Genomic DNA, 27,108 nt, shown 5'->3' on the forward strand with positions numbered 1-27,108 from the left:
AAGATGTGAATTATCCATTTACTTTCATAAGAAAAAAGTATCTTCAGGACCAAGCTGCTGTCATACTGCAAAGAATTTTCAAGAGAAAACAGCTGTTTCCAGTAGCAGCACTCTGTGGGTTACCAAGAGAATTCCTTTTCAAGGGCCTTTAAGAAATGATAAGTCAGTGACAGAGGGAGCCATAGTTAACATTCTTTATTGACAGATGTCAAGCCAAAATTAAAATTTGACATTGCTTACTTGTACTGTATAAAAAGTTGAACTGAGATAGCAGTAAAAGGGCCAGTTGTCTGATCAGTAATCATTGATGCTTTAGGAAATTTTAGAATAGCAGTTACAGAACTCATCCACTGATTGATAAATAAGATGTAACAGCTACCACTCAGTTTTGATCAGAGAGCTTTTAAGGCTGTGTTTCTGATGCTGCTTGGGCTACAGCTTCTGTATCAGTATTGCAGAAGCACCTCCTCCTCCATTGCAGATTCCTGCAAGACCATATTGTCCTGGTTTCAAAGCATGCGCCATGTGAACAACAATTCTTGCTCCAGACATTCTAGATATCAGAAAAACAAAAGAACATAGTTTAAAGGAAATTCTCAATTTGACCTACACAGGGACGTTGGCAGAACATAGTACCAATAAAAACATGGAAACAATCCTTTTGTCTGCGGTTCAGTGCAGTACAGATTAAGTACTGGAGCTAGAGAGGAATAAACACAAAGGTTCTTCAACATGGCATTTTTGTTTGTGTATGTATAGCTAAAGTTTCTTTGGGAAAAAGAAATCACCTCTATGTCAGCCTGTATATTACAGAGTACCTCTACAAGCAGCAAAGCTCTTTCAAAGAAGGGAACAGATCTCCTATAACCAAATCAATAATAAGGATTAAATTCAAACATACTCTTATTTGCTTAAAACTCATTTACCTAGAAGACAATGCCTCTGTGCAGAGAAAACCCAGAGCTTATTTTGCTTACCCTATTGGATGTCCAAGAGAGACAGCTCCTCCATTAATATTTACTTTTTGTGGATCGATGTCCAGCATTTTTATATTGGCCAGCACCACAACACTGAATGCTTCGTTAATTTCCCACATTGCAATGTCTTCTTTTTTCAGGCCTGTCTCACTTAGAATCTAGAAATAATACAAAATAATTACTACTATTAAAAAAATAGGAAACTAATTAAAGAAATAATAGCTCTATTTTGAAGTCAGTGACTCAGGCTCCCCATACTCTGATTCACAAATTCACATTTTAGGAACCTCTTTGTCAGATGGGAAAAAGCAAAACTGAAGGACTGAACCACAAACTTGACTTTTCACCAAAGAAGGAATGGTGAGCAGCCCATCCAAGGATGCATTTCCATCACACAACACTAAGACTGCTGCTACAGTAAGCCCATTTAAAATGACAGTACTCCCTCACATCATACACCTATCTTCAGTTCCTTTTAGAATAAGTCTACCCATGTATAATCATACTTATTTTGCCTTTTGGCCATAGAAGTTGCAAAACTTCAAAGGTGCAAATGTGTCAAAAGTTGCTAAAAGCAGAATAGAACAATACCCTCTTTCAAAATAGGTGTGAGAAATTTGTTAATTCTGAAGATCCGCAGTTTAGCCTTGGTCCTCTGTAAAACATCTGTTCTTTGTATTTATGACATCATTAAAATTTCAATCCTAATTCAAGAAGACCCACTGAGAGGGGATGAACTGACAGTGGAATGCTAGGGAAGCTTGTTTTTTTCCAAAACCCACTCAGTTTTAGTCTTACCTTAGGAACAGCATATGCAGGTGCAATTGGAAAGTCAATAGGATCAACAGCAGCATCTGCAAAAGCTGAAAAAAGAAAAATAATTCAGAAAAGGTGTTTAAAGACCTTGTGTTTTTACCATACATTATTTTCTTTCTTTGCAAGCAGCAAACACTGCCAAGATAAGAGAAATTCTGAATACCATGGTCTATGAAATAGCTGCATCTAAAACATAGTGCCCTAAGCCACACAATAATATTTTCCAAATTTTATTATTACATATAGAATATTCTGTTTATGGTCAAAAGTCTGCTGGTGTAACACCTGAAATTTCAAGGACTGTGCTGGGAAGATGCAGCCATGATGTCAGGTAAGCAGCCTAACAGGACTCCCAGTCTGAGAGCACACTATGGGAGTATTTTCCAGGACTTTCCTAGAGGTAAGGAACATCATACCTACTATCCGTGCCAAAGGTTTGACTTTCAGTCTCTTGGCTGCCTCTGTAGTCATCAGCACCAAGGCAGCTGCTCCATCATTCAGAGTACTGGCATTAGCAGCTGTAACTGTTCCTAGAAAAGGAAAAACATCCCTTAGGCAGAGGTGAGAGTGTTATGCAAAACAGCTCACATATATCCTGTGAAGGATTGTTTCTCCCTGAGTTCACTGAACATGAAGTCTCAATCATTTGGTGAAACCTGTTGCACTGAGTTAACTAAAAATGAATTGGTTTTTGACATCTGTTTGATGAAACAAATGCAGCCCGAGGTACTTGTATCCTTATCCCAGTGCCAGTTTAGATCATGCCTTCCATGGCAGCTGCACTGCTGGCATTGTCACAGAATTCCAGCTCAGGAGGGGTTGTGAATGAGGGGCAGTTTTGACTTAGCCAGGAAGGTTTATCAATTACAGATTTGGGAAGCCACTCCAGCTGCACAGCAACAGGAGTTTACACCTGGCAGAGACCAAGGCCCAGTGAAACTGAAACCCACCTGTCACTCTTTTTAAGGTGAATGTCCCAAACAGAGGTGTTCACCAGTTTAAGGTTCTTGGACCATCTTTTAATCCAAGCCAGTTCCTGCTGTTGTGCAGCATGTTTCTTTATCTCAGCAGACATTTAAAAATAAAAGGGCTGTTGTTGAGCATTCATGCTCTTGTGAATAGACTCTCCACCCTGACAAAGCATCCCTGCACTTGGCAGAAAATTAAGCAGTTCTGTTATGATATTTACCGTTTTCTTTTTGGAAAACAGCTTTCAGCTTTGGAACTTTACTGAAATCAACACGTTTGTATTCTTCATCTTCGTTCACTTCTGTATCTGGCTTCCCTGAAATTCAGATTTGGTTTAGTATTTTGTAGAACAGTTGACTAAATACTGCTTTATATAAATAACTTATTTCAGTAAAAAAGTGCAAATGCATGTAAAACGCACATCAGGAAATGTGCTTACATGAACTGAAAAAAAAAAAGTTATTCCTTAATCAAATTTATTTGCAGAAAATCCATTTATACTTCCCAGTGGCTGAACAAAAAGGACAAAGAGCCTATCTTTAATGTAAATTAAAACAAATCGATACAAATAGATGTCTTTTAGCCATAACTGAATTCAATAGCTAACTTTCACTCAGACCAAAAAAAAAAAAAATATGGTGTGCAACATTGAAGAAAAACTGAAAAACAAAAACCAGATGACAGGTCACTGACTGCTGTTTACCAGAAAGTCTGCCTAACAGAAAATTCTTAGGTGATCAAAATGAATGTTCCTGAGATTCACATGTCTAAACAATACAATTTCCAGTGAATACAAACAACATTACAGCTTTCTATAAGAAACAAAATTCATCTCATCACACCTTTCCACAGTACCTTTTTTTGAAATAGTGACAGGAACTATTTCATTTTTCAGTACTCCTGAGTCCCAGGCTGTTTTGCTCTTGGTGTAAGAGCCTATGGCATAAGTGTCTTGCTCCTCTCTGGAAATAGTGAAATTCTTGGCAGTGTTCTCAGCACAGTTGCCCTTGGAGGAAAACAGGCCTGTTAGGTTTGGTATTCCTGAAGATGTAAAGCTCAACTACAACTGAAAAAACCTCAACCAGCAGATTTCCAGAACTGAATGTGACTAATATTGGTGTTCTGTTTCTGGTTTACACAGTCGTAATAATAACAAATAGTAACTTATGGTTTTGAAATATAATTGTCAGATTTAGCAAATGTTTTCTGGATCCAGATTATCAAATCCATAAAGGAACTTTCCTTATAAGGCTTTTTTTTTCAGTTTAACTGCATGCAAAAGTAAGTTTAAAGTGCTTAGGGCTGACACCTTCAGAGACTGAAGATTATTGTTCAGCCACAGAAGCACATGTTCACATCATTTTCCTAGAGTTTTCACTCCATTATTATCTTGCCTATTCCAAAGATTACAAGAACAGGTCAACACACAGGGCCTTCAGAATCTCTAAAAAACTCTAAAACTCAGAATCTCTAAAACTGTAGAAATAAAAATATGCATCCCTTTTTTCTAATAACTGTAATAAGTAGAACAAAACAACCAAATCAGTTTTTATATAGGCAAATCATGATTGTAATTATATACTCACAATTCATTACCATCACTGTCTAAATACCCAGTGACAAAATTTAAAAAAAACTCATTTAGTCAACTGGAAAGATTTGCCCTTGAAAGGTTTTGTTCCACCTCTCATTTCATTGGAAAACTCAATGAATCAACACAAAACCCTTTAGTATTGTGTCCCTCTAGTTCTTCAAATAAGCAAGTTCACTTCTATGTAATGAATGAAATTTAAGTCTTCAAACCTCAAAGCACCAGCAACTTAGGCTACTGCCAAACCACAGACAAGAGTAATTCCCAAAGCCATCCTATGGACTTTATTGCATGTTCTCACAGAGACTGTCAAGGCTTTCTAAACAACCTACATCTGCTATAAGACAGACAAAAGGTTCCAACATACAGTCCCAATCTATTAAAACTTGGTGTGTTATAACCAACTGCTAGAATTTTTCCTCACATGAGGGAACTATCAAAGCCACCCTTTAGATTCCTATAAAATCCTCACATTCAAAATCCATTTTAGCTGAAATGTGGGAATGAGTTTCAACATTCCCACATAGCCTAAGCACTAGGGTACAAAAAGAATAAATCATACACAAGTGAGGTCTGTACCAAATCTGTGAATCAAAGTAAATATTCTTCATGACACGTTTTCCTGTATCCCAGAAAGAACACCAACTGATCAATCAATACTGCTCTATAGCTGTGAATTGCCACTGGGTAAAGGTCAGAAATATTCATAAGCTGAAAGCAGCCATTCTCTTTTTAAACTTTTCTTCCCTGGTGATTGTTCTTGATTGTCTTTGCATCAGTTGTTTTCCAAACCCATCCAAAGTTTGCCCTTGTTTGTCCAATTTAAGTTACCCTGCTGATGAGTAAGCACACCAGCTGACTCAAACCTTCCCACAGGAGATATGAGATATGTACTCTGGGGGAGGGAAAAACATGAGCCTGCTGGATCCTTCAGAGCAGATATCCTCACAGACACCAAGCAACTTGATTGCTCCCTCCCTCAGATGGAACAACAGCAACCCATCAGCAGCAGAATTAATTTTTCTCTTAATCCTTGCTTTAGGCTATTCAGACTGCAGAGACAGGTAATTACAAACTACTCTGCTATTCTGGTCTGGTACTGCAGGAAACCTGGAAATGGAAGACTTTTTTCCTTCTCATTTCCAGGCTTGCTAGAGGAAGCAGTTTCATAACAACTATAAGCAAGCTTTTCAGATCTGCATCAGGTCTATCTATGGTTGATACATGAGCACTGTGCAGGAATATTTACCATATGGATATGGTTGTAAGCATCTGTCAGCCCATCTTTTACTATCAGGTCTTCCAGCTTTACTCCTCCATAAGGTGTTGCCCCTCTGCTCATCGTGTAGGGAACATTGGACATGCTCTCCATTCCACCAGCAACCATGACATCCTGCTCAAAGGAAACAAGATGAAGTTAATAATCATGCAGTTGTAGAACCAGTATTAGTAAAAGCTTAAGCATGGACACTTTATACTTCTCAGAAGTCTTAGAGAAGGACATAAAAAGAACACCCTTTAAGCATTTAAAAAGCAAACGGGAACAACTGAAGATAGGTAATCCAACCTGGCAGAAACATGACACGAAGTAATAAAGGAAAAAAAAAGAAGGCTGAGGACAGCTATTGAAAAGACAGATAGATTGAAAAGGCAGTGGAGGATATGGAAGCAGCAGCAGACTAGAGGAACAAGAATCCCTGGCATTAAAATTCCATTAAGTGAAAGACCTGGAGAGAGAGCCAATACAATTGTTTATATAATGGTGTACACTGACTCAAGCCACTGGGAACCATCACTGTCATACCACAGATACCTCACAGCCCACAGCCAGGAAAAACAAACCAATACCAACCCCCCCATAATTAATAGCTCTAAGAGATTAATAACTGGCTGAGTCTCTGATTTTGCTGAGACTGGCAGCACAGCTTGTATGATTAATTCAGCTGAAAATTCCACTTCTATTCAGAGCTCATGGCCTACATCTGTCAAACCAACCAAAGGCACAAGCACTCTCATGAAGTCATTGGATATAAATGACTAAATCCAAATGTAGCTGTTTACAAAGACATGCTGGGCCTGGTTCAAAGTCTGGTGACAAGATTTCCATCAACTTCAGCAGGCCCCAGACAAAGTGCTGTTTTCTGCAGGGCAAGGCCAAAGCAATAAAGCAGTTGCTTAACTCCAGTTACACTGTGATTTCCACAGAAGGCACATCAAAATTTAAAGACTTTTGTTTTAAACACACACAGAAAAGTCTTCTTCACTTATGAGCCACTTACTTTTAAAGCCAAATATATATATAATTGAACTGATTATATTTTCACTTCAGAGAACCAAAGATGCTGCCAAAATGCTTTGGGTGTGGAATTAAAAACAAAACTGAAATGTCTTTCTTCACATTGACACTTCTCCCACATTCTTTGCTGTGCAGCATTTAATGGCTTACTGAAAATGATGTATTCTCCTATCCTCCCATCAAGTGACAGAACTTTTTTTCCCATTGTACAGAAAATCTTGTAAGAAAGTTGACAGAGATGAGCAATTCTCCTTCATCAAGCTCTGTAATGAAAAAGCTTGTTCATAAACAATAAATTCTGCTTCTTCTAAAATAATAAATAAGCCTGAAAGATCTTTAGTGTACCTGGAAACAACATTGCTTGAACATGTGTATTTAATTCATTTAAATGTTAACACGGTCTGAAAGTCAACTCACCAAAAACTAAGTACATAAAAATTTCTTCACCTTTTCAAAACTTAAAGCTTGAAAATTCCCTTAATTATATTTTGGGGGCTGGACTGGTAGGTGGGGTGGGGGGTAGAGAGATGAGAAAATACCCCCCAAACAATCCACCTTGTTTCTTCAGCTCTAAAAACACATCTGAATTTTCCAACTATAGTATTTACTTTCTTTTCTGTTTTGAACTCAAACATACTTAACCGACTATAAAATTAGGGTTGCATAAACAAAACAAAACAAGCCCTTGCTAATTAGCTTTATTATGCCAAGCCAAAACACAATCCCAAATCAAAGAGCACAGCTATTGGCAGGACAGGATATACAACATTAACTGTGTGGTTTTTTCCATAGAACAGCACAAAATCCACATACCTGACTCCCACACATCAGGCTTTGTGCTGCCATCATGATTGATTTCATTCCTGAAGCACAGACTTTATTGACAGTTGTGGTAGGAGTGGCGATCGGCAGACCTAAGTCAGAGAAGTTTGTACAGCTGTTATTTGGAGGGCAGACTACAGCATTTTATTGGTGTTTCAGCAATATTTCATATGGCACCAGTTTTTATCTAAGCCCAGGATGTCCAGCTTGCACTGTTTAGCCTGCCAAGGCAATTTATCTACACTTATTCATAGTTCTTGGAAACCCCTGCTGTTTCTCCCCTTCCAACAACTGACTTGTGATAAGGGGAAAGGCAAGGAAATGGAAGATCAAGGAAGGGACTCCAGAACTGCTCCTGTTCCTAAAACCCTGATCTCTGCCTCTAAGCAGCACCCAAGGCTGAAAAAGCATAAATAAGCTGCAGAATTTAGCAACTGGCAACAAGACAGACCCCATGCCAGGCTGGGCAGGGCTCTGAGCACCCTGGTCTAATGGAAGGTGTCCTTGCCCACAGCAGGGGGGTTGGAATGAGATCTTTAAGGTCCACTCCAACTCAAGATACTATATAATTCTGTGAATGAAGAGAGCCATATTTATCACTTTGCCTAACATGGAAGTGGTTCCTTTTCCTTCAAAAATGTACAACAGATCCAAGAAAGCGCATAGTTCCTCCTTGACCTACAGGCTTACCTAGAAACAAGCTAAGGTATGGAATCCCACCCCCACAGAAGAATGGAGAAGTTAATGTTACAGCTAACATCATATAGTGAATACTTCCAGTGTCAGCTCCAGACTCCACAGGAAGATGAGTTGTAGACACTCATGTGTTGAAGGAAACTCATTGACTCCTTATCCAGTAAGAACTAAGAATAATGATACACCAAAAAAAAAAGTCTGTTTTGTGAAAGATTCAGAGCAGCATCCATCATTAATGTAAAGTACTGTGGAATTACCAGCCTGATCTCCAGTACTGTCTTCTCCAGGTTCTGCAAACACTTCAGGCAATAACATCCCACTTGCGTGAGTGCAATGTGCACCCTTCACCCATCACAGGGCAAAAAGCATCCATGGACAGTCCTGACAAAGGGCTGCCCACCAGTCTGCTCTAACTCACAGCCCAGTAGATCCCAGGTACATAAAGACAGAAAACCTTCAACCCCAGTGCAAAGAGAAGGATTACCTGCACCCAAAACTGCTTGTCTGGCTGGAGCTTGTCCTTGTCCAGCCTGCAGGACATTGCCCATATAGGCCTCTTTCACTTCTTCTGCAGGGATTCCTACAAAACAAAATTGTTTTGATTCAGGATCCTTTTGACAAAAGTTCCCACTGATGTTTTCTATCAAAGACTAACAAAACTTGCCACATCCAACCCATATGCTAACAGAACCCAGGCCCCAGTGGGTGCATTCCAGATCTCTACCCTCATATTCATGGAGTATGGGGAACTGGTGATCCCCCCAGAAGATAATTCCCCTGTCACTCTGCAGGACAAGCTGCAGTTATTTCATTGAAATCAACATTTCCAAGTCTTACTAATCACCTGAGAAGCTCGATTTCCATGGATAGTTAAATGCCCAAAACTTTTTTTGCGCTAGAATTATGTCTAAAGACAATTTTGTTTATTTAGCTTGGGCAAGCCAAGGCCACAGCAAGCTGCCACCACAGAGAAGAGGTCTGCTCTCCTGCTGCATCTCTTGCAACAGCCCTGGTGTCCAACTTCCTGTAGTATTAACCCTCCTCTTCCCTAAAAAAAATTTTTTGCTAGACTGAATCCGTCAAAAGGCTGACAAGGCTGTGCTTCAAGTACATGCACCCACATAAAAACTGGGCAGGGAAAGAAAAGGCCACTGGTCTCAGCAGCAAGCAGCCTTTGCATCAGCTTACACATGTCATAAAAACCCATCCCAACAAACCAAATACCATGTTCAATCACATTTGGAATAGCACAGATACCCCTAGGCTACATTCTGCTCCTAGAAGCAGCTCTTAATTCAGATTGAATAGAAGTCTGACAGTCAACTTTACTTAAACGGCTTTTGTGGATAGACTTAAAAATGCCACAGGAGCAAAAAATCCAGGACATTGCAGGTTTTTTTCATTACCAAGCCATTGAAAAGACACCGAGCCACTTAAGGTTTTCTTTGTCACAGAGAAAAAAAATGTGTATGCATACCTGCTCTGGCAATTGCTCCCTTAATTGCAATGGAACCAAGTTTAGTGGCTGGCAGTGAGGAAAGAGACCCTTGGAAAGATCCAATAGGTGTCCTTACAGCACTTGCTATCACCACCTCCTAAGTGCAGAAGAATAGAGTAAAAGTCACAATCTCTCTCACAATTGCACACATATAGCAGTATATTTTAAATGTATCTACTTGTTATTATTTCATTGATGTCACAGCTTCTCTTTCATCCTGCAAGTGCTTCAGAGCACTAAAATCTGTATTAATGCATGCAGCATGAAGAGTAAACATAAGGAGACTGGTGTGCAGCTGCAGCACTACAACCTTGGGATCATGGAGCTGTGGTGAGATGGCTCAAATGGCTGGAGTGCTGCCATGCAGGGATAAGGGCTCTCCAGGAAGGACAGGTCAAGAAGACAAGGCAAGGGGGCAGAGGAGAGGCCTTGTGCGTTAAGGGACAGAACAGGTGGAGTGCATTGAGCTCAGCCTTGGCATTGATGATGTTTGCAAGAATCCTGAACATCCTGGAGCAAAGGGGGAATAAAGAAAGCTGGCTGATGTTCAAAGAGGACCCCTCCAAGCTCCAGAGCAATCCATTCCAACGAGCAGTAAGTTGGGTAAAAATGCCAGGATGGATACCAAAACTCGCACACAAAAATGAATTGTACAAGAGATGGAAACAGGAACTGAGAATCTGGCACACAGTCTGAGCATGCAGGGATGAGGTCATAAAGCCAAGAATTAAATCTGGCAAAGAATGTCAAAAGCAAAGGAAGGGCTTCCATGAGCACCTAAGAAGCAAGGAAAATATGGGCCTCCTTGGTGACAAAGAACAAGGCTGAAATACTGAATGCTGAATGCCTGATTTGCCTCAGTCTCCAGTGCTAAGAGTAGCCTTCAGGAATTCCAGGCTCCAGAGACTGGGGGAAGGGTGGAGCAAGGAAGATGCACCCTTGGTGAAAGAGGAACAAGTCAGGACAAATTTGACATACATAAATCTATGGGTCCTGACCAGATGCCCCCATGAGTTCTGTGGGAGCTGGCAGGTGACTTTTTAAGGTCACTTTCAATAATGTTGAGATAGTCACAGCAATTATGGTGGTGTGGTGCCCAAGGAGTGGAGGAAAGTCAAGCATTACTCCAATCCTCAAGAAGGGTAAGAAAGAGGACCCAGGGAACTACAGGTCCGTGAGATCCATCTTAACCCCTGGAAAGGGATGAAACAACTAATCCTAAAAAACCATTTACACTAACAAGAAAATCATCAGGAGTCATCAGCATGGATTCACCAAGGGGAAGCCATGCTCAGACAAACTACCAGCCTTCTACAATGAAGTGACTGGTCTGGTAGAGGAGGGGAGAGCAGACATGGTCCACCTGGACTACAGTGAGGCTTTCACCTCTGTCTCCCATAAAATCCTTATACAGAAGTTAATGAACTATGGGCTAGACAAGCAGATGGTGAGGGGGATAGAAAAGGGCTGAATGGCCAGGCTGGGGTGGTGATAGAGGCACAAAGTCTGGTTGGAGGCCAGTTAGCAGGGTTCAGTACTGGTCCAGTCCTGTGTCACATCTTCATTAGTGAACTGGATGATGGTGCAGTGCACCCTCAGCAGGTTTGCTGGTGACACCAAAGGAGGAGTGGCTGCTACACCAGAGGGCTGTAGTGCCACAGAGAACTTCAACAGCAGCACCTCACCATGGAGGTGAGTATATGAATACTGCAAGGAAGGGTGCAAAGAAGGTAGAGCCAAACTCTTTTCAGTGGTGCACAGTGGGCACCAACTGACACAAAGGAGTTCCCACGGAACATCAGGAAACATTTCTCCACTGGGGGTGTGGCTGAACTCTGGCACAGGTTACCCAGAGTGGTTGTGAGGTCTCCACCCCTGGATATATTCAAATGCCCAGGTGCCAGCAGAACGTGTAAGCAGCAGTTTATGACATCCAGCCCTATTTTACTCTTATTTTGCCTCTTAGCTTTAGTGTTACATCCATGTGTGCACCCAATAACCCTGTGAGAGCAGCATGAGAACCCGGCACCAAAAAGGTGCACATGCCAGACCTCTGGCTGCCCCTGACAGCTGTCAAGAAGCAGCAATGATTGCTTCCAGCTGTACTGGTTTCAGTCAAAGTTAACCAGAAAGCTTTACAGGGCCTGGTCATGAGGGTTTTTCCATTTAGGCAAAGAAAGAAAACACTAGGAAAAAAATAAAGACAAATGATACTTGTTTAAAACTATGAAGGGCTGTCTATTACTGTAACCCCTTCATCATGACTGACTTCATGAGTGACAGTAACAAACTTGTCCTCATCTTTCACATTGTAACAGCAAGCTCCAGGATAACACAAATAATTTCAAAGGGATCAGTTAATATCAGCTGTATTTTCCCATTCTAGGTTAACAGTTACATGAAGCTTACGTCAGCTGACACACTTCTAATTTTGTCCCACACTTAGCCAACCAAAATAAACTGCAATCTGAGTTATTTCAGATTTTGCAGTAAAATGTGGCTTGGGCACAAGTGACACTGTCTTTAAGCCAGTTTTTTTTGTGATGATTTTCTTAAAAATGTCAGTGATTAACAAGCAAATCTAAACCAGCAGTTGATTAGTCAGAGAGTGCTTTATACTTACATTTAAAGTACGCTGTGATGCATAGCCACGGCTTGTATACTTCAGAGCCTGAAAACAAGAAAGTCCTCAGAATCTCACATCAAGAAAGCCAGTGCCATAATGTTTCATTCTGTAATGTACCCATTTTCATAGAAGTCATTATTTCAAAAATTAGTATCTAAGAAAATTTATATATATACTGGAAAAATATGAAAAAAATCATGACATGCCTTTGCAAAGAAGTGTAGTCTAGTACAGTCTCACCATAACATCTGTGATAAAATGTTTTCTGAAAAATAAACAAATATTCCTTCAAAAACAACACCAAATTCATTTTGTCCAAGTCTGTTATGTACACCTATAGCATATATCTAAGCCAGGGGTGAGTGCTGTTATCTTGAAAAAGTTACTAGTCCCTCTGTCTGCTTCCCTGGACGTTGTTCATTCATTCCTACCATTAACTCCACTGCTTTTAAACAGTGGCAGTTCGCATCTACAACTCCCACTCCCTTGGTGTTTTATAAACAAAAATGAAGACAACAAATTCAGAACATCACACCAAAATAGAATAAAACAAAACCAGGAAAAAGGGATTATCTGAGCAGTCTAATTCACCAGCCAGTAGCTTCATACAATTAAGCAGTGCAAAGATACAAAATTATATCTGTAGGTATTGTTTCATATTAAGAGAGTGATCTTTCCATTAGTGGCTTAAACCACTTTCTTTAGCCATTTCCTGAGACAACACTTCAGCATACTGGAAACTTCTGGCCTTCTATCTGTAATTACTGAATTACAGCTAAATAAATACTAATCAAAAACTACTGCTTAAGGACACAACAAGAACACTACCATTTTTATAAACCAGACAAAGCTTTCTGGTTGTGTCTCAACACGAAAATTTAGCCTGTTTCTCCTCTTCATTTGCCAGCCTTCAACTAACAAAAGGCTGATTTTTTTTTTTACTGCTCGACATTAGTTGTTTGATTTTTGTTTTTTTCAGGGATTTTTGTCTGGTTTTCTCCCCAGCTCAAGTTATAATAGCCAGCTGGAAGTTTAATTTAAAACTTCTCCCTGAAAAAGAATTATGTCCCTTGGAGGGCTTTAACAGCAGTGCTTCTAAGGGTTGGTGCCAAAAAAACAAAGCCTAGTAAAATAAATACCTATACTACCATAAATACTCTTACTGCACAACACCTGAAATTTAAACAGGACTAACCAGACAATTGTTTACCAAGTGCAGCTGGCATCTGCTAGGAGTATTCATGCTCTGTCGTGAGGGAAGGAAGGAAGGAAGGAAGGAAGGAAGGAAGGAAGGAAGGAAGGAAGGAAGGACGGACCCACTTGCATAGCTGGTAAAATGCCACCTCCAGCTTAGCATATGGCATTCACATGCGATCCACTCGCCCTCCTTTCTCCCAGCACAGCTCCTACCGCCGTGCGGGGTGCCAGCACCTGCCCCCACAGTGCCAGCAGCGCTGCCGCCACACCGGCTTTGGGGGCAGCAGCATCCCACTGCCCAGCTGAGAAACAACACCCACCGGTGTAAATTTATATCTGTACACTGCTTAATTAGAGGAACCCAACCCGAGTGTAGGCCCGGCCCGGCCGGGACACCGCTATGGCTGCAGCGGTACCGGACAGGGCTCGGCACCCGCGGCGCTGACAGTGGAAGAAGCCGCGCTCAGGATCGCGGATAAAGGTCCCGCCGGGCTTAGCGCGGGGCCCGGGGCTGCGGGGGCGGGAGAGGCCGCCCTTCACCCCCACCCGGCCCGGGACCCGCTCCCTCCGCTCGGCCACCTCCCGGGCCGGGGTGCCCGCACGGGTGAGGGGAGGGGGCGCAGCCGCCCCGCCGCAGGACACTGTGACCTTGGCCGAGCCTTTCCGGGCCCGGCGGCGGGGCCGGGACTGCGTAGGAAAAGAGAAGGTAAAGCCGGGCCCGGGATCGCCTCACCCGCAGCAGCCCCGCTGCCGGCCGCTGCCCGCACAGCATCGCCCCCGCTGCCGTCGCCATGTTCCCGCCGGCGCCCCCGTCACCTTCACCGTCGCCGCCGCCCCCGCCTATAGCCGGCGGCGCCCCGCCCCCTGCCCGCTGCTATTGGCCCCGCGGCGCGGGGCGGTGCCACACCCGCCCCTGCCATTGGCTGGTGCGGAAGGCGTGGCGGCGTCAGAGGGGCTGCCGCGTGCGTTGCCCTAGGGCCGCGGCTGCCGCGTGCGTGGGACCGCCCCAGCCGGGAACCCCGTTGGGCTGGAGATCAGGCGGAATTCCTCCCGGGAAAGGGTGATCGGACATCGCCACGGGCTGCCCAGGGAGGCGGCCCAGTCACCGTCCCTGGAGGTGCTTAAGGAATGAGTGGGGGTGGCACTCAGTGCCACGGTCTGGGTGACACGGTGGGGCTGGGTCACGGGTTGGACTCGGTGTTCCCGGAGGTTTTTTCTGACCGAATGGATTCTGCAGTTCCGCAGCGCCAGGCGCGTTCCTCTCGCCCGGGGGCCAGGCGTGGGGTGGACAGCCTGGGATGCCGCGTCGAGAAGGAAAATCACTGGTAGAGAAGCGCATGGAGACAGCTGGAAAATCCTTGCGGGAAAAGAACCAGCCCCCGGGGCTGTGTCCTCTCCGCCACCGCCCTTCCTCGGCCCGGCCCTCGCCCGCCCCACGCTTAACTCTGCTGCAGGTTAAGCTGACCTGAGCCGCGGACATTTGATCCCGTATCGGAAACCTCCTGCGCACGACAAGGCCGTGGGGATGAAAGCGCCGAGTATGGCTTTGTGCCTGGCGTGCCCTTGTGCTGCAGCTGAGTGCTGCTTTCAGAAGAGTCAGCAACTTAACTCCCCCTAAACCCCTTCCTGCCTGGCCATGGCATAAACCCCGGACTTGGTTAGCTCAGAATTCAAACGTGGCCGAGAACGGTCCCGGCAGCTGCCTGCACGGAGCGACTGATGCAGCTCAACCCCAGCTGACCTCAGGCTGCCCATCCCAGTCCCACGGTCCTTGCTACACTGCGCCTTCTCCCCTCGCACTCTTGTCTCTGAACCTGCATTTGTGCTGGAAGGCCAGCACAAAATCTCTACAGCTGTTTGCCAGCCTGACAGTGCTCCTCTTCACCCTGTCTCTCCAACATGCACAGAGCAAGGCCAGGAAAAGCCTGAATCTTTCCTGGTCGCCAGCTTTGTATCTCAAAGGAACAGGTTCAGAACACAAAATTACTTTCTCTGAATTGTGCTGGAGCACACAGTCTAGGACAAGCAATTCTCTGTTTGTTTCTGATCAGTCTCTTCTCCTCAACCACTTTTTTAGTCCCTGAAGGAGTTAGTATACTGCTACAGTAACCCACAACTGAATGAAGCATTCCCCCGAGCTGAGGTCTCCCAGTCACATAAACAAGCATTTACTTGCACCTTTTCTTCCACTTGTACCCGAAACTAGAAAAAATGCCAAGAACCAGGCTTTGGATATAGCACTAGAAAGCAAGAGTATTTCAACAACCTGTTAACATCCATTTGCTACCTTGACTTTTTTTTTAATATTTGATCTTCACATTGTAGAACTAACATTTGTCAAGACTACTTCAATTGATTTTCTGTTCTACATCTCATTCATTTCCCTGTGAGAGAGGATTTCACTTTGTCTTTGCTCTCAAAAGTAAGATACTTCTTGCTTTGCATATATATCCAAAGATTCTCCAGACATGCAGCGAGAGGCTGATTGGGACAGGCACTGGCGAGGGAAGCATTTGTACTCCTTTGCTTCCTTGACTCTCAGTAGCTGATGTTCTAAGGTGGTCTAGTCTAGTCTAGTAAAACCTTTGATTTAGAGACAGTTTTCAAGTTCAAACCATACATAACAAAGGAACTGATAAATACTGTCTCAGGAAAAACTGAAGGTAAATATTGTCTCAGGAAAAACTGAAGGTTTTACTCTGAAAATATATATGTACCATATAGCAAAAACATCCAGGTTGGATGAAGATATTTTTCAGAAATAAGTAATGCTGAAAACAGGTAGAACAAAACCCAGTAAATTCTCATTTAACTTGCCTTTACCCCTGCGGTATAAAGCTCTTTTTCAGGCATATAACCTGCTAACATTCTTTAATTTTTTCATCATCTCTTCTCACCAGGATTGACTATGATGTACTAAATTCAAGGTCACTTTTGATGTCCAGTCACAGACTATTAAAAAGTCACACTGTGCTGCTCTTGCTTAGCTCAGCAGGTGGTATTTGCTTTGGCTATGCCCTGGATCCACAGAGGGAAGCAGCAGCTGCCATTTGTGACTCCAGCTGTTCTTTCTAACAGGTGTTTAAGGTTGTATGCAGGAGCTGAAGCACAGTATCCAACTGAATTTCTATAGTGGATCTCCATCACTAAAATAAATGAGAATCAAATGCCAGGCACAATGTCTACCTAGAGATGTTGAGATATCCAAGGAGTGGATCAAGAGCACAAGTGCTGTGAGGAGCAGCTGAGGGAGCTGAGGTTGTTCAGCCTGGAGAAAAGGAGGTTCAGGGGGACCTCATCACTCTCTGCAGCTGCCTGACAGGAGGGTGCAGCCAAGGGTGGTGGGGTTGGTCTCTTCTAACAAGTAACAAAAAAATGGCCCCAAGTTGTGCCAGGGAAGGTTTAGATTGGATATTAAGAAAACTTTTTTTCATGGAAGGGGTTGTCAAGCAGTAAAACAGGGAAGTCAGTCATCATCCCTGGACTCAGAGGATGTGGCACTCAGGGACATGGTTTAGTGGTGCCCTTGGCAGTGCTGGGTTAACAGATTCAAGGGTCTTTTCCAGCCTAAACAATTCTATGAGTGCATGTTGACAGGTAAAGCAAAGAAGAAAATTAAGCCACATTCTCACTTTATTAGAAGAATGAACAAGGTTAAGCCTTTTGTATTTACATCAACGATTCTACCTAAACTGTGATCAATTTACAGGGGTAGGAGTTGATTCAGCCAAGGAACTCCTGCAATAACTGGCTTCTAGAGAACAACTTCTCCTGAAAAATCATTGGGAAAGACTATATATTGCCCTAACAGAGGGAAAAAAGTTTGGAAATAATAGCAACCTGCCATCAAAACTCTTCCCACATGAACTGCAAGTTGGCCAATTGCCATGCACAGTACTGAGCACTCACTCAAAAATAGCTGTTTATTCCATACAAATACTTCTAAACTCTGCATGTACCAGAGAGCACAAAACACCAATGGTTAGCTGCTGCACTTAAAGAAGAGAGTTGATACGTAAAAAGAGATTCAGATTAAAAGGCAAGAACAATCAGAGAAGAAAAGCCATTACATTAAAAGCACTCCTTCAGGCAAGTGACTGTTCCCACATCACGGTTTACTGCAGGATCAGCTCCCTGAAGTCCTGGTGGCAACACCAGTAACTTTCAGTGATGCACCTTGTAAATAACTTCAAAGACAAATCAACCAAAATATTCAGCAATCCAAGTTCATCCCTGTGAGTTGCAGAAACATAACCCTGTTAAAAATGCCATAAACTAAGTTAGGCAACTCCCAGCCAGTTTTGGCATGGTAGGCTTTGATACACCGACTGAAAGACTACAGCTCATCTTTAAATAGAATTCAGAAGACTAAATAGCTCAACATATAATCTTACATTCGTAAAAATTTTTACCAAGAAAAGAATTGGAAGTCTCCACTTTTGTTTTTTAATTACTCTGATCATAACATCTGTTGGGACTTGAAGTCAGGCCAATTTCATACAGTGGCAATTTTAGGAGCAGCACCTGAATTCAACTTAAAAATTTTGTAGGGTGAGACACCAAAATACCTTGCTAAATGAGTAGTCTTTTAAATTACATTTTTATTTTGCAAGAAAATAAATTATACAACTTAAAAAATAAAATTCAAAAATTAAGCAGTACATCAAAATAGTTCAGCTGGACTGCCATACAGAAACTACCACCATTCAAAATTGTACAGCATTATTATCTTGGTAGTGGCACACATTCAAAATTGCAAATACCATACGGAGATAGTTATTACAACTCAGGAACCCGAGTTTGCTCAACACTCCAGACTACATATAGTGTATATGACAGGAAAGCTTTCATGTGTTGTTTATTTCACAAATATGACCTTAAAGAATTACAAAGATAGCATCCCAGTTATTTAGATGAAAATAGAAAACAGTTTGAGATAGCAAATCTTTCTGTAAAACTATCAAATCTTTTTGCCAATTGTATTTCTAAAATTTGCACTTTACAGGACAATGGCATCCCAATGCAGATAAATGCAAGATGTGAACATTCAGAACATTTATATTAATTTTAAAAAGATGAAAATGAGAAAGTCACATTGTCATTTGGAAATGTAACTGCATTACAGTCATAACAAAAAATAAATGAGTAAAAGTAGAAGCTAGGGACACCAACTGTGGAAAGAGGAAAATGGAAGACTTCAGAATTGAAACTGAGATTATCATCAAGTTGTTGGGACAGAGAAAGATTTAACAGTATTTCCTTATTAAACCCATTAGGAGTGATTTCCCCCCCGCCCCTTCTACACCAGATTTCGTTCCTTAGCTATTCACCGTGGCAGTGTGTGGCAACGTGTTTTTCAGATGCAGCACCTCCTTAAGCTAGGTCTTTGGACATAGCTAAAAATTGCAGCCTTAAAAGTGCGTTGTTGCCATATTGCAAGTGAAGAATAGTTTTCATTTAGATCTGAACTCTACCCTCCCCAAAAGAACAGCTTACCCCTGTGCCCCACGTAATACTAGTTTTAAGTGCATATTGGTGAAGTGACCTGATGAAGGATGCTAAACGTGATTCTGCATCTTTAACAAATTTGCTGGTGTCTGTCTTAGATTTCATAAAAAAACCCGACATCCATTTCTGGTATATATTTAAAGAAAAAATGACCATGTCAGAGGCACATTACCAATTGTATTTCCATCACAGGTTTTGAGAAACGTATAGGTAACAATCAGGTTGTATTGTATTTATTAGTTGAGGGAACGTGTAGCTCCTTAGCTTTTAGCAAGCCTTTCCTTTCTGCATACATTCCAGCTTCCTAAAGAGTTGTATCTGAGATGCAGTCTCTTAAACTTCTCTCTCAAATTTAACCAATGGCTTCAAAATTAGCATTATCCCCTTGGCAGCTCTTTCCATGTGACCATTTCACACCTTTCTTCTCTGGTTAGGGTTGGAATTTTTCATGTTGAAGAGTGTGCTCACTGTCATGCTCCCCAGTTATCCCAAGTAAACATTTATTACTTTAAAGTTACAAAGACTGAAAGTCTTGCAGCACAAAGTGTTTTATTAGAATTTCGTTTTCTAATGTTCAAATAGTTTCATTGGTTAACTACACAGAGCACCACTTCCTTTTGATTCTGAATTGCAACACCACAGGGCCAGCATAAAAGATGCAATATTTTTAAACAGCATCTACTTTTGAGTGTCAATAGAGGCATGGAACACAAGCTGTAGGATTTCAATCAATTGTAATTGGCCAGGCCTTGATTTCTCCATCTCTTGGTCATGAAACCCTCACTACCAAAAACTTCTTACTCAAACAGATGTCCAAATACACACTGTTCTCAGGCAGTCACACTGGCATTTACATTAGTAACAGAGCACACAGCCTGCTTTAAGGGTGCAAACAGCCATTCTTGGAGAGTTTGCTTTTAAACCACTCCTGCATACTTTACTGTAACCATGTGAAAGTAAAACTCCTCCTCTTACTTACTGGAAGGCTTTCTTTTTTGACTAAAGTTAATTTTATCCTCTTCCCCATTTCATCATCAAAGATGAGGCCTTTAGATGTCATAGTTCAACTGGTTAATTAAAAAATAACTTCACACACTTGTCATTTATAGAAGAAATATTCATACAGAACTGAGTAAAGCACAACTTACCTTTGTCCTAAGACAGGCACTCTGCTCCTATGACTCATGGTATCGCTCCAGTACATGCTGGGACATTTCAGAACAGCAGAGAGTAGGGCAGTGCCAAATGACTACTTCAGATGATTGAGAATGGAAGAGGTAACATTAAATAGTTGAGATTCCTGATGTGTGTTTGGCACTCTCTCTACATACACTGAACAAGGTATTTTTCCTTAGAGTTTTATCATTTTCATTAGAAGAGTACTTCCTACCCTACCAGTTACCAAATGGAAAGCAGAGGGTTTGTTTTTCATATAAAGATGTTGACTAGTCCAATTGGATTAACCTTGCATGTATATAAAAGTTACCACTAAGGAAATAGTACAGGGATCTTCAAGTGTTATTCTCTTTCTGCGGGAGTTGTGCATAAATTACTCTTTAATGCATCCTGATATATGTAGTCATACTGAAATATTTGGAAAATAAATATTAAATGTACAAGGAAATACACTTAATATTTCTGTTCCTATAGCAGACCCACCCATGAAAACTGCTTTTAGAGTGAAGTATCATTCAAGAAACTTTTACCTTGTCAAAAAGGATTGTAGCAAATCACCTGTCCAAATTAAGGTAACAACATATCCACTTGTTTACAGGAAACAATTTAAAAACAATGATCTCTTGCTTTGGGAAAAATATCACCGATGACTTGGAATTACTTTTGTGTCACTTAATATGTTAATTATTAAAATCCAGTTACTAGATTGAAGCACTGCTCTAGCAAACAGGTTTTAACTGTAACAAATACGGATCAGTTGTGACGCATGTGTTTGTGTCTCTCAAATGTTATTACATGAAATAAGGATCAGAGATGGACAGTACATTACTCTGTTGATCCAAAACACAAAAGTGAAAGTGCTACTTCTAGTCCTAATTGCATTAAAAAAAAAAAACAAACCAACAACCCAAAAACCAAAACCAAACAAAACAAAAAACAAACCCAAAACAAAACTAATAGCAGTTCCTCAGTGCATGAATATTTGAATATTTTCCTTGTGCAAGTACTGGTCATCTAAAAACCCAAACCTGTATTCTTCCTGGTGGGTGTAAATCAAATCTACTTTAAAAAGTTCACAATGGGCTCTTCATGAATGCAAGTCTCCCACAAAACAGCATGCTGTTAAAAGTGTGCAACATGAGGGGAATGCCATCATGCTAGCTGAATGAGATTGGCAAAATATAGTCCTCTGTAAGGTAAGGCAGGGATTTTAATATGTAACGAAAGTCAAAACAAGTCCTTCTGCAGCACAAACTGTTGCAGCTGTCTGTCCAAGCACCCTTCCATTTATGTTCTCAGCATCCCGCAGAGTCCTCCAATTATGCCATGTATATAAAGGTGTTGATATCTGACTCATCTCTTCTGATATATTTGTGCTCTATAAGCCATTCAATTTGCTCTTTTATCATTTTCTTTTGTGGCAAGAACATGTTTTTCAATATTTCTACCAGTTCAGTCTGAAGCTGGGCATTAGTAATTTTCTTCCGCATCTTCATTATTTGGATGATAGCCTCCTAGTGGGGCACAAGAAAAAAAAAATTAAATACCTGGGTGAAGTGACAAAATGAACAGAGCATTAATAGGAGGCTCCTGGTAAGGAAAGACAGCAAGGAAATCTGTATTTTTCCTTAGAAATCAGAAATACACTGCATTTTTTTAGCCTATATAGAACTGCTTTTACAAAGAAGCTGATAAAGGAAAAGAACGAAGCACTGGCAAGATGCAAGAGATGTAAGACAATTCCAGTCAAAGGAGCAGTTAAATCCTATATCTAGAGTGTGAATTACTCACTAAAACCAAATGTTAACTCACACCCTGAGCAGAAGTCGCAGTTTACTCGTGATATAACTTGTTAACATTTCACTCATTTTCTAAGTACAACCAGGCATTAACCCTGCTGCTGCCAGAATAGTTACATCATGTTACATCAGGTGGTACAACTCACAATGTGCATGGCCTGCAATCCAGCCTGACTGACAGAACAGACCTGAAACTTGAAGGCAAAATGAGACTCCATTGTATGTAATGATCCCCGATGCCTGAAAAAATTCAGGCTTTTTTTAAACTGTCAGCTCAAAAGATTTGGCATGAGTAGCTGACTATCAACCACAGAGCAGGAAGCTCCAGTTTGTACAGCTAAGAAGCACTTACAGCATGATTCCACCTCCAAGATTATTCTCTTCATACAGACCAAAGAGATCTCAAGAGCAACAATGCTGTTTATTCATGGTGGTGGCCAGTGTCAGTCAATTTTGCCAATCTGCTGCTGTCACCCACCCCACACTGTATGCCTTCACCACTTGTGTAATAATATCTGCTTTGTCCTCTTTGAAGATGATGACCTGATACTTCAGAACAGGAGGCTGATAGCTACAAGTTCACGAACACACATGCAGAATCAGGTATTCACAAGGATCTAGAGTCATACAGCAGAAGCGACTTCCAGTGGCATTTAAAGGCACCCATTTCATACATCAACATCCAATGGTGGGCAGCATGTAACGATAATACAACAAATTACAGTAATGCTAATGCAACAAAAGAAATAGGGGAATTTTGTATTCCTCTGGCAGGTTACTTGCCTGGGTTCGCAATATTCTTAGCTGGACTATTCCTTCATTCTCCTCTTCCCGCATCCTCTCTGTAGTAAGTTGCAATCGACCAATCAAATTTATCTTGCCCCTTTTCTGAACTTTAGCGTTTTTTCTGAAAAAAGTTGTATTGCGTGAAAGTGAGCAAAAAAAAATACAAACCCCAAAACTTTCAATTATAAAATTCCTGTTAAACTTAAACTACAGCAGCAACAAGTACCATGACGTATAGATTAGATACGTATAGGTTATTAGATACGTATAGGTTATTAGCATTGCAGCAGCGAGAGAGCTGTCTGACAGATCAAAACTCAATGCCAATGTCTCCGCACAATGAAACCTAAATAATGCTAGCAAGCATTACAAGTAAATCCAGCAGCTGAAACAACAGAATTTCAGAAAAATATATTTCAATTTAATTACATAAATCTAGAGTTTTTGGAGGAAGGTTTTACAACAAAGTTCAGGAAATATGGATAGTTAATATTCCATCAAAGAACCGTCTGGGACAAAACCCAGCTATTGCAACAAAGAAAGCTGATGGCATTCTTCAGTGGTCACCCACAAACTTTCTCTACAGCCTGTGTCTTCTGTCATGTCCTATCAACATTTCCCAAAGTTCAGAATCCTGATGACAGGAATAATCATTATGGCCCTGGGCAATAAACTAAGCCCCAGGAAAGCAGATTCATCACTTATCTCTTTCTCGACAGATCCAGATGTCCAGCTGCTGCTGAGAATGAGGCACAGAATCTGAGGTTCCTAGCAAGGAGCCAGTTCTCATCATAGACAGTGAGAGTGGAGGCAAGCAGAAGCAAGTAAACCACACTGAACGTAGTATGTATCACTTAGACATTCTCTCTTTGTATTATCTTGTGCTCAAAGGATTTCAAAGCACCAATAAAAGAGCACTGCAATTCTCACAGAAATAAAGACACTCCTCTCTGGGGAGAGCCACACCAAAAATCCTGGCTCTTGACAGCACACCACATCATTAAGCAGCTTCACTTCCTTTTTGTTAACTTATCATTGTTTCTGAATTTCTGTGTGTGTATAATAATCAATACAGCACTGCTGCTCTGATTACAGGCTGTCTTCCATGAAATTTTATGGACTTACTGCTAACTGGAACACAACAAAGCCTCCAATTTTGTACTTTGTCCCTAAGTGTGTAAGAAATTTAATGTCACAAAAATTAGAATTATAAAAACATTTGTTTGAAGGGGCTGCTGGAGGTGATCTAGTCCAATCACCTACTTGAAGCATAACTATTGCCAAAATAAGTGAGTGCAGGGCAGCAAAGCATGTGTCTAGGTTCAAGAACAAAGGTTAAGTTAAAGTGAATTCCTTTAGTTATAAAACAGTACATGGTTATTTTACTTTTCAAACATCATCTTACATTAAACTGAACTCCTGGTTCACCGAGAAGAGGGTTCCTTCTGTAAAGTCTTTGGGTGAATTGACTTGAGGTTCATATAATAAAACCTGACGTTTCAGCTTTGGAAATGCTACAAGAGACTACAGAGAAAAGGGAAGGGGGAGAAAGAATGAAAATAAATCACCAGACTTTCTAAATGGAAACAACTACTTTCTATAACCATAATTCAGTGCAGTACTGACTGTAGTGAGGAAACCACATAGCCTTGTTTGGAACTAGTAAAATCAGAGTGGGGACACGGTTTACCAAACCTCCTTCTGAAATGGGTTAGTATAAGCAAAATCATACAAAGTAGTAAAACACACAAACTCATTACTAACGAAGTGGTGTCAAGTCTGACTTACGTGATTTCTCTCTTTATCCATGAGCTAAATAATTAGTAGTCTGCTAAAGCAAACACTGAAGTTATTTCTAAGGAACATTTACCAGGTGTCACTAATTTCCTAGGCCAAACCTACTTGACAATATACAATTGTAACTTTCTGCTTTAGACAGCATATGGTCAAAAAATTCTTGCAGTTTCCAAAAGTCTGTGAAGTAACACTGGGTAGAGAGAACATGTCAATGTAAAGGCTGTGTGTGTTCAGCAGCAGTGCAAGGAGCCAGCACTACAACTGATTAATTACCGAGAAAGGTGTTCACATTTGAAAGTGTTATCAGACAGTGCTTTAAAAATACTAATCCAGTATTTCAGAGTACAAAAATCAAGAAGCAATCTGTTTCAAGAGAAAGGGATATACCCATAAAGTCCTCCTAAGTTCTGCATCAGGGAGCTCAGTTGCCAGTTTAAGATTTTCAAAGCTGATCTTCTCTCTGGGTCTTTGGTTCCACGCAAACAGCACAGCCAGCTGAAATGTTGTAACCTCCAAGTCATACTGGCCAACCTCGTTCTTAAATGTTATCTGTGAAGAGGATGAACATTTTACTTATAAGCCTGTCTGAATCACAAGCTTTCTTACTGTTATAAATACACAGAGAGTGCAGTCATTAAGACTGATACAATGAAAACTACACACTTACAATTCCATTGGACATGAGGTGGTGCCAGTGGAGTTTTCTACCACTGTGATTCTTTTTATAAAATTCTTCGACCTCTGGGATGAGATCTTCTAATTCCGTGGGCAGCGAGACAAACACTTTTTCAGAACTTCGGGACCAGGCACCAGCATTTAAAATTTTAATATTCACAGAGTCAGCTGTAAGATGATATTGGATGATATGAATCTCCAGGTATAACAGATAAACCAAAATGTTTTGGGTTTTCTTCCTACTCTCAACACAATTATGAAGGATTGAATTTTCAGAAAGTTGCAGGGTGTCTACCCACTTAAACATTAAGGCTCTCTATGCACCACTGGCTTTCTGCCAGCAGCACTGATCAAAACCTGTTTTTTCCTCTTGCTGCTGCAGAGCTCCTTAAACACTGGTGCACCTTTACAGCTGATGCTTATAAGCACTACTCAAGGGTTTTCAGCATGGCAGGTCCAGTGCTTGATGTTCCTCAGCCTCTCTCATCAGTGAAACAATCTCAGAATGTGATTTATGCTCTCCATGGTATGCATCCAGCTCTCCTGCTGGCAGATGAAGGAGGAGCACAGCATGGAGCACTAGAAGAATGATGAGGGCATAAAAGGAGGTAGTTCAGGCATTCACCTGGTTGATGCCAATTCAAGCCCCTGCTTGCAATTTGTCTACAAGCGAAGGGAATCTTTATCTATGAGACTGCTGACAAGAAAAACCCAAAACAACTCAGAGTGATACAGCTCTAATATCAACTGCAGGAGAAAGCAGAGTCTACAGACAATTCCAATCTAGGGGCAACAGTGCCATGGAGACTGTGTTCAACCTGCAGTTGACATAATTTTTAACCTAAGATTTAACTGAGCTATTTTTCACTAAGAGAAATAAAAAGTAGCAAATAATTTGAAAACAATACCTGGTAAAGCAAGCTTATTATTTTTGTGCATTTCTTTGAAGGCCTGGTTCAAGTCTTCAGAGACTTTGATATCCTGGAACATTCTAGCCAGCTTGTTTACATAGTCTGCTGGCATTCCCACTTCCTACATAAACAAACAGAACAGTAAATATGACATAGAAAACTATGAACAAAAAGTTTTATGTTTAAAATAATAAGCTCAAGTAAAAAGCATAAGGAAGTACACGGGTATAATAGTTTTACAGTAATAGTGAATCTGCAATACAATATAAAGGGTTTTTTGCATAAATCGTAAGTAGTTATCCCTTAAGGGCATATGGTGATTCTTTTAAAGAAATTCAAATGCTGAAGAACATATGCATGCTTTAAAGAATCCATGAGTTCTGAAATTTGAAGGAATGTTTCAGGCATGCAAATAATATTATAATCTACATAAAAATTCAAAATTAGAATGCATCTCAAATTATTTACATAATTAAATAAGTACACTGCATTTTGCTTATATGGAATATATAAAACCTTTAGATAATTGTAGGTGAAATATTTTAAAATCCATCACTGGCACTACTAGAGAAGAGCCAAAGAGTTTTACTTTCATGAAGTACTGTGATAGAAGGGAAGCATTAAGATGCCCTGAGGGGCCTGCTATTAAAGATAAAACTCACCTAAGCAAGAAAGATATTTAAGTTCAAGAGTGGAATATTAATTAATCACAAGCATGAGACACAACCAAAGAAAGATGTGATGCTACTTACTCTGAGCCATTCCACCATATTCTCCTCAATTTCACTATCAGCTGATATATCTAATATCAGACGTCTTGTTAAGTGAGCTTTGTGATATCGCATGAAAACATCTTTATTCTGTACATATTTAAGTACCAAAAGCTGTCAAAAACAGAGTTAAATGTATTTATTTGCATTGTTAGCCAGACAAGTCTGAATGCTGATCTAATGGCACTGCAGACTATG

General features: G+C 41.0%; 2 protein-coding genes across 3 annotated transcripts in view; both read right to left on the reverse strand.

Annotated features, from left to right (window-relative positions):
* Window positions 1-180: 180 nt before the first annotated feature.
* ACAT1 (acetyl-CoA acetyltransferase 1) lies at window positions 181-14,361 on the reverse strand. The gene is made up of 12 exons (XM_071434146.1): window positions 14,222-14,361; window positions 12,289-12,336; window positions 9,645-9,762; window positions 8,652-8,747; window positions 7,463-7,563; window positions 5,603-5,746; window positions 3,618-3,768; window positions 2,983-3,078; window positions 2,210-2,323; window positions 1,776-1,840; window positions 978-1,135; window positions 181-553 (listed from the first exon to the last, which is right to left on the reverse strand). The coding sequence occupies exons 1-12, from the start codon at window positions 14,279-14,281 to the stop codon at window positions 433-435; spliced, it is 1,272 nt and encodes a 423-aa protein (XP_071290247.1). The 5' UTR covers window positions 14,282-14,361; the 3' UTR covers window positions 181-432.
* Window positions 14,362-18,071: 3,710 nt separating this feature from the next.
* The window catches only part of CUL5 (cullin 5), a 31,751-nt gene continuing 22,714 nt past the window's right edge, over window positions 18,072-27,108 (reverse strand). For both annotated transcript variants that reach the window (XM_071434142.1, XM_071434141.1), the window contains 7 exons: window positions 26,893-27,024; window positions 26,138-26,261; window positions 25,222-25,397; window positions 24,942-25,103; window positions 24,163-24,281; window positions 22,755-22,878; window positions 18,072-21,686 (listed from right to left, as the gene is read on the reverse strand). In XM_071434142.1, coding sequence (XP_071290243.1) covers window positions 21,492-21,686; window positions 22,755-22,878; window positions 24,163-24,281; window positions 24,942-25,103; window positions 25,222-25,397; window positions 26,138-26,261; window positions 26,893-27,024 — 1,032 coding nt within the window. In that variant the 3' untranslated portion in view covers window positions 18,072-21,491. The remainder of the gene's footprint in view (window positions 21,687-22,754; window positions 22,879-24,162; window positions 24,282-24,941; window positions 25,104-25,221; window positions 25,398-26,137; window positions 26,262-26,892; window positions 27,025-27,108) is intronic.

Source organism: Agelaius tricolor, unplaced genomic scaffold, assembly GCF_023055355.1.
Source record: "Agelaius tricolor isolate 1412-34295 unplaced genomic scaffold, bAgeTri1.0.p SCAF_9, whole genome shotgun sequence".
Lineage (NCBI taxonomy): Eukaryota > Metazoa > Chordata > Aves > Passeriformes > Icteridae > Agelaius > Agelaius tricolor.

Coding starts and splice junctions, on each gene's coding strand:
- ACAT1 (XM_071434146.1), bottom strand. CDS start 14,281: ATGGCGACGGCAGCGGGGGCGATGCTGTGCGGGCAGCGGCCGGCAGCG. Junction 7,564..8,651: donor ACAAGCAGTTTTGGGTGCAG/GTAATCCTTCTC, acceptor TCTCTGACTTAG/GTCTGCCGATCGCCACTCCT. Junction 1,841..2,209: donor ACCTTTGGCACGGATAGTAG/GTATGATGTTCC, acceptor TTCTTTTTTCAG/CTTTTGCAGATGCTGCTGTT.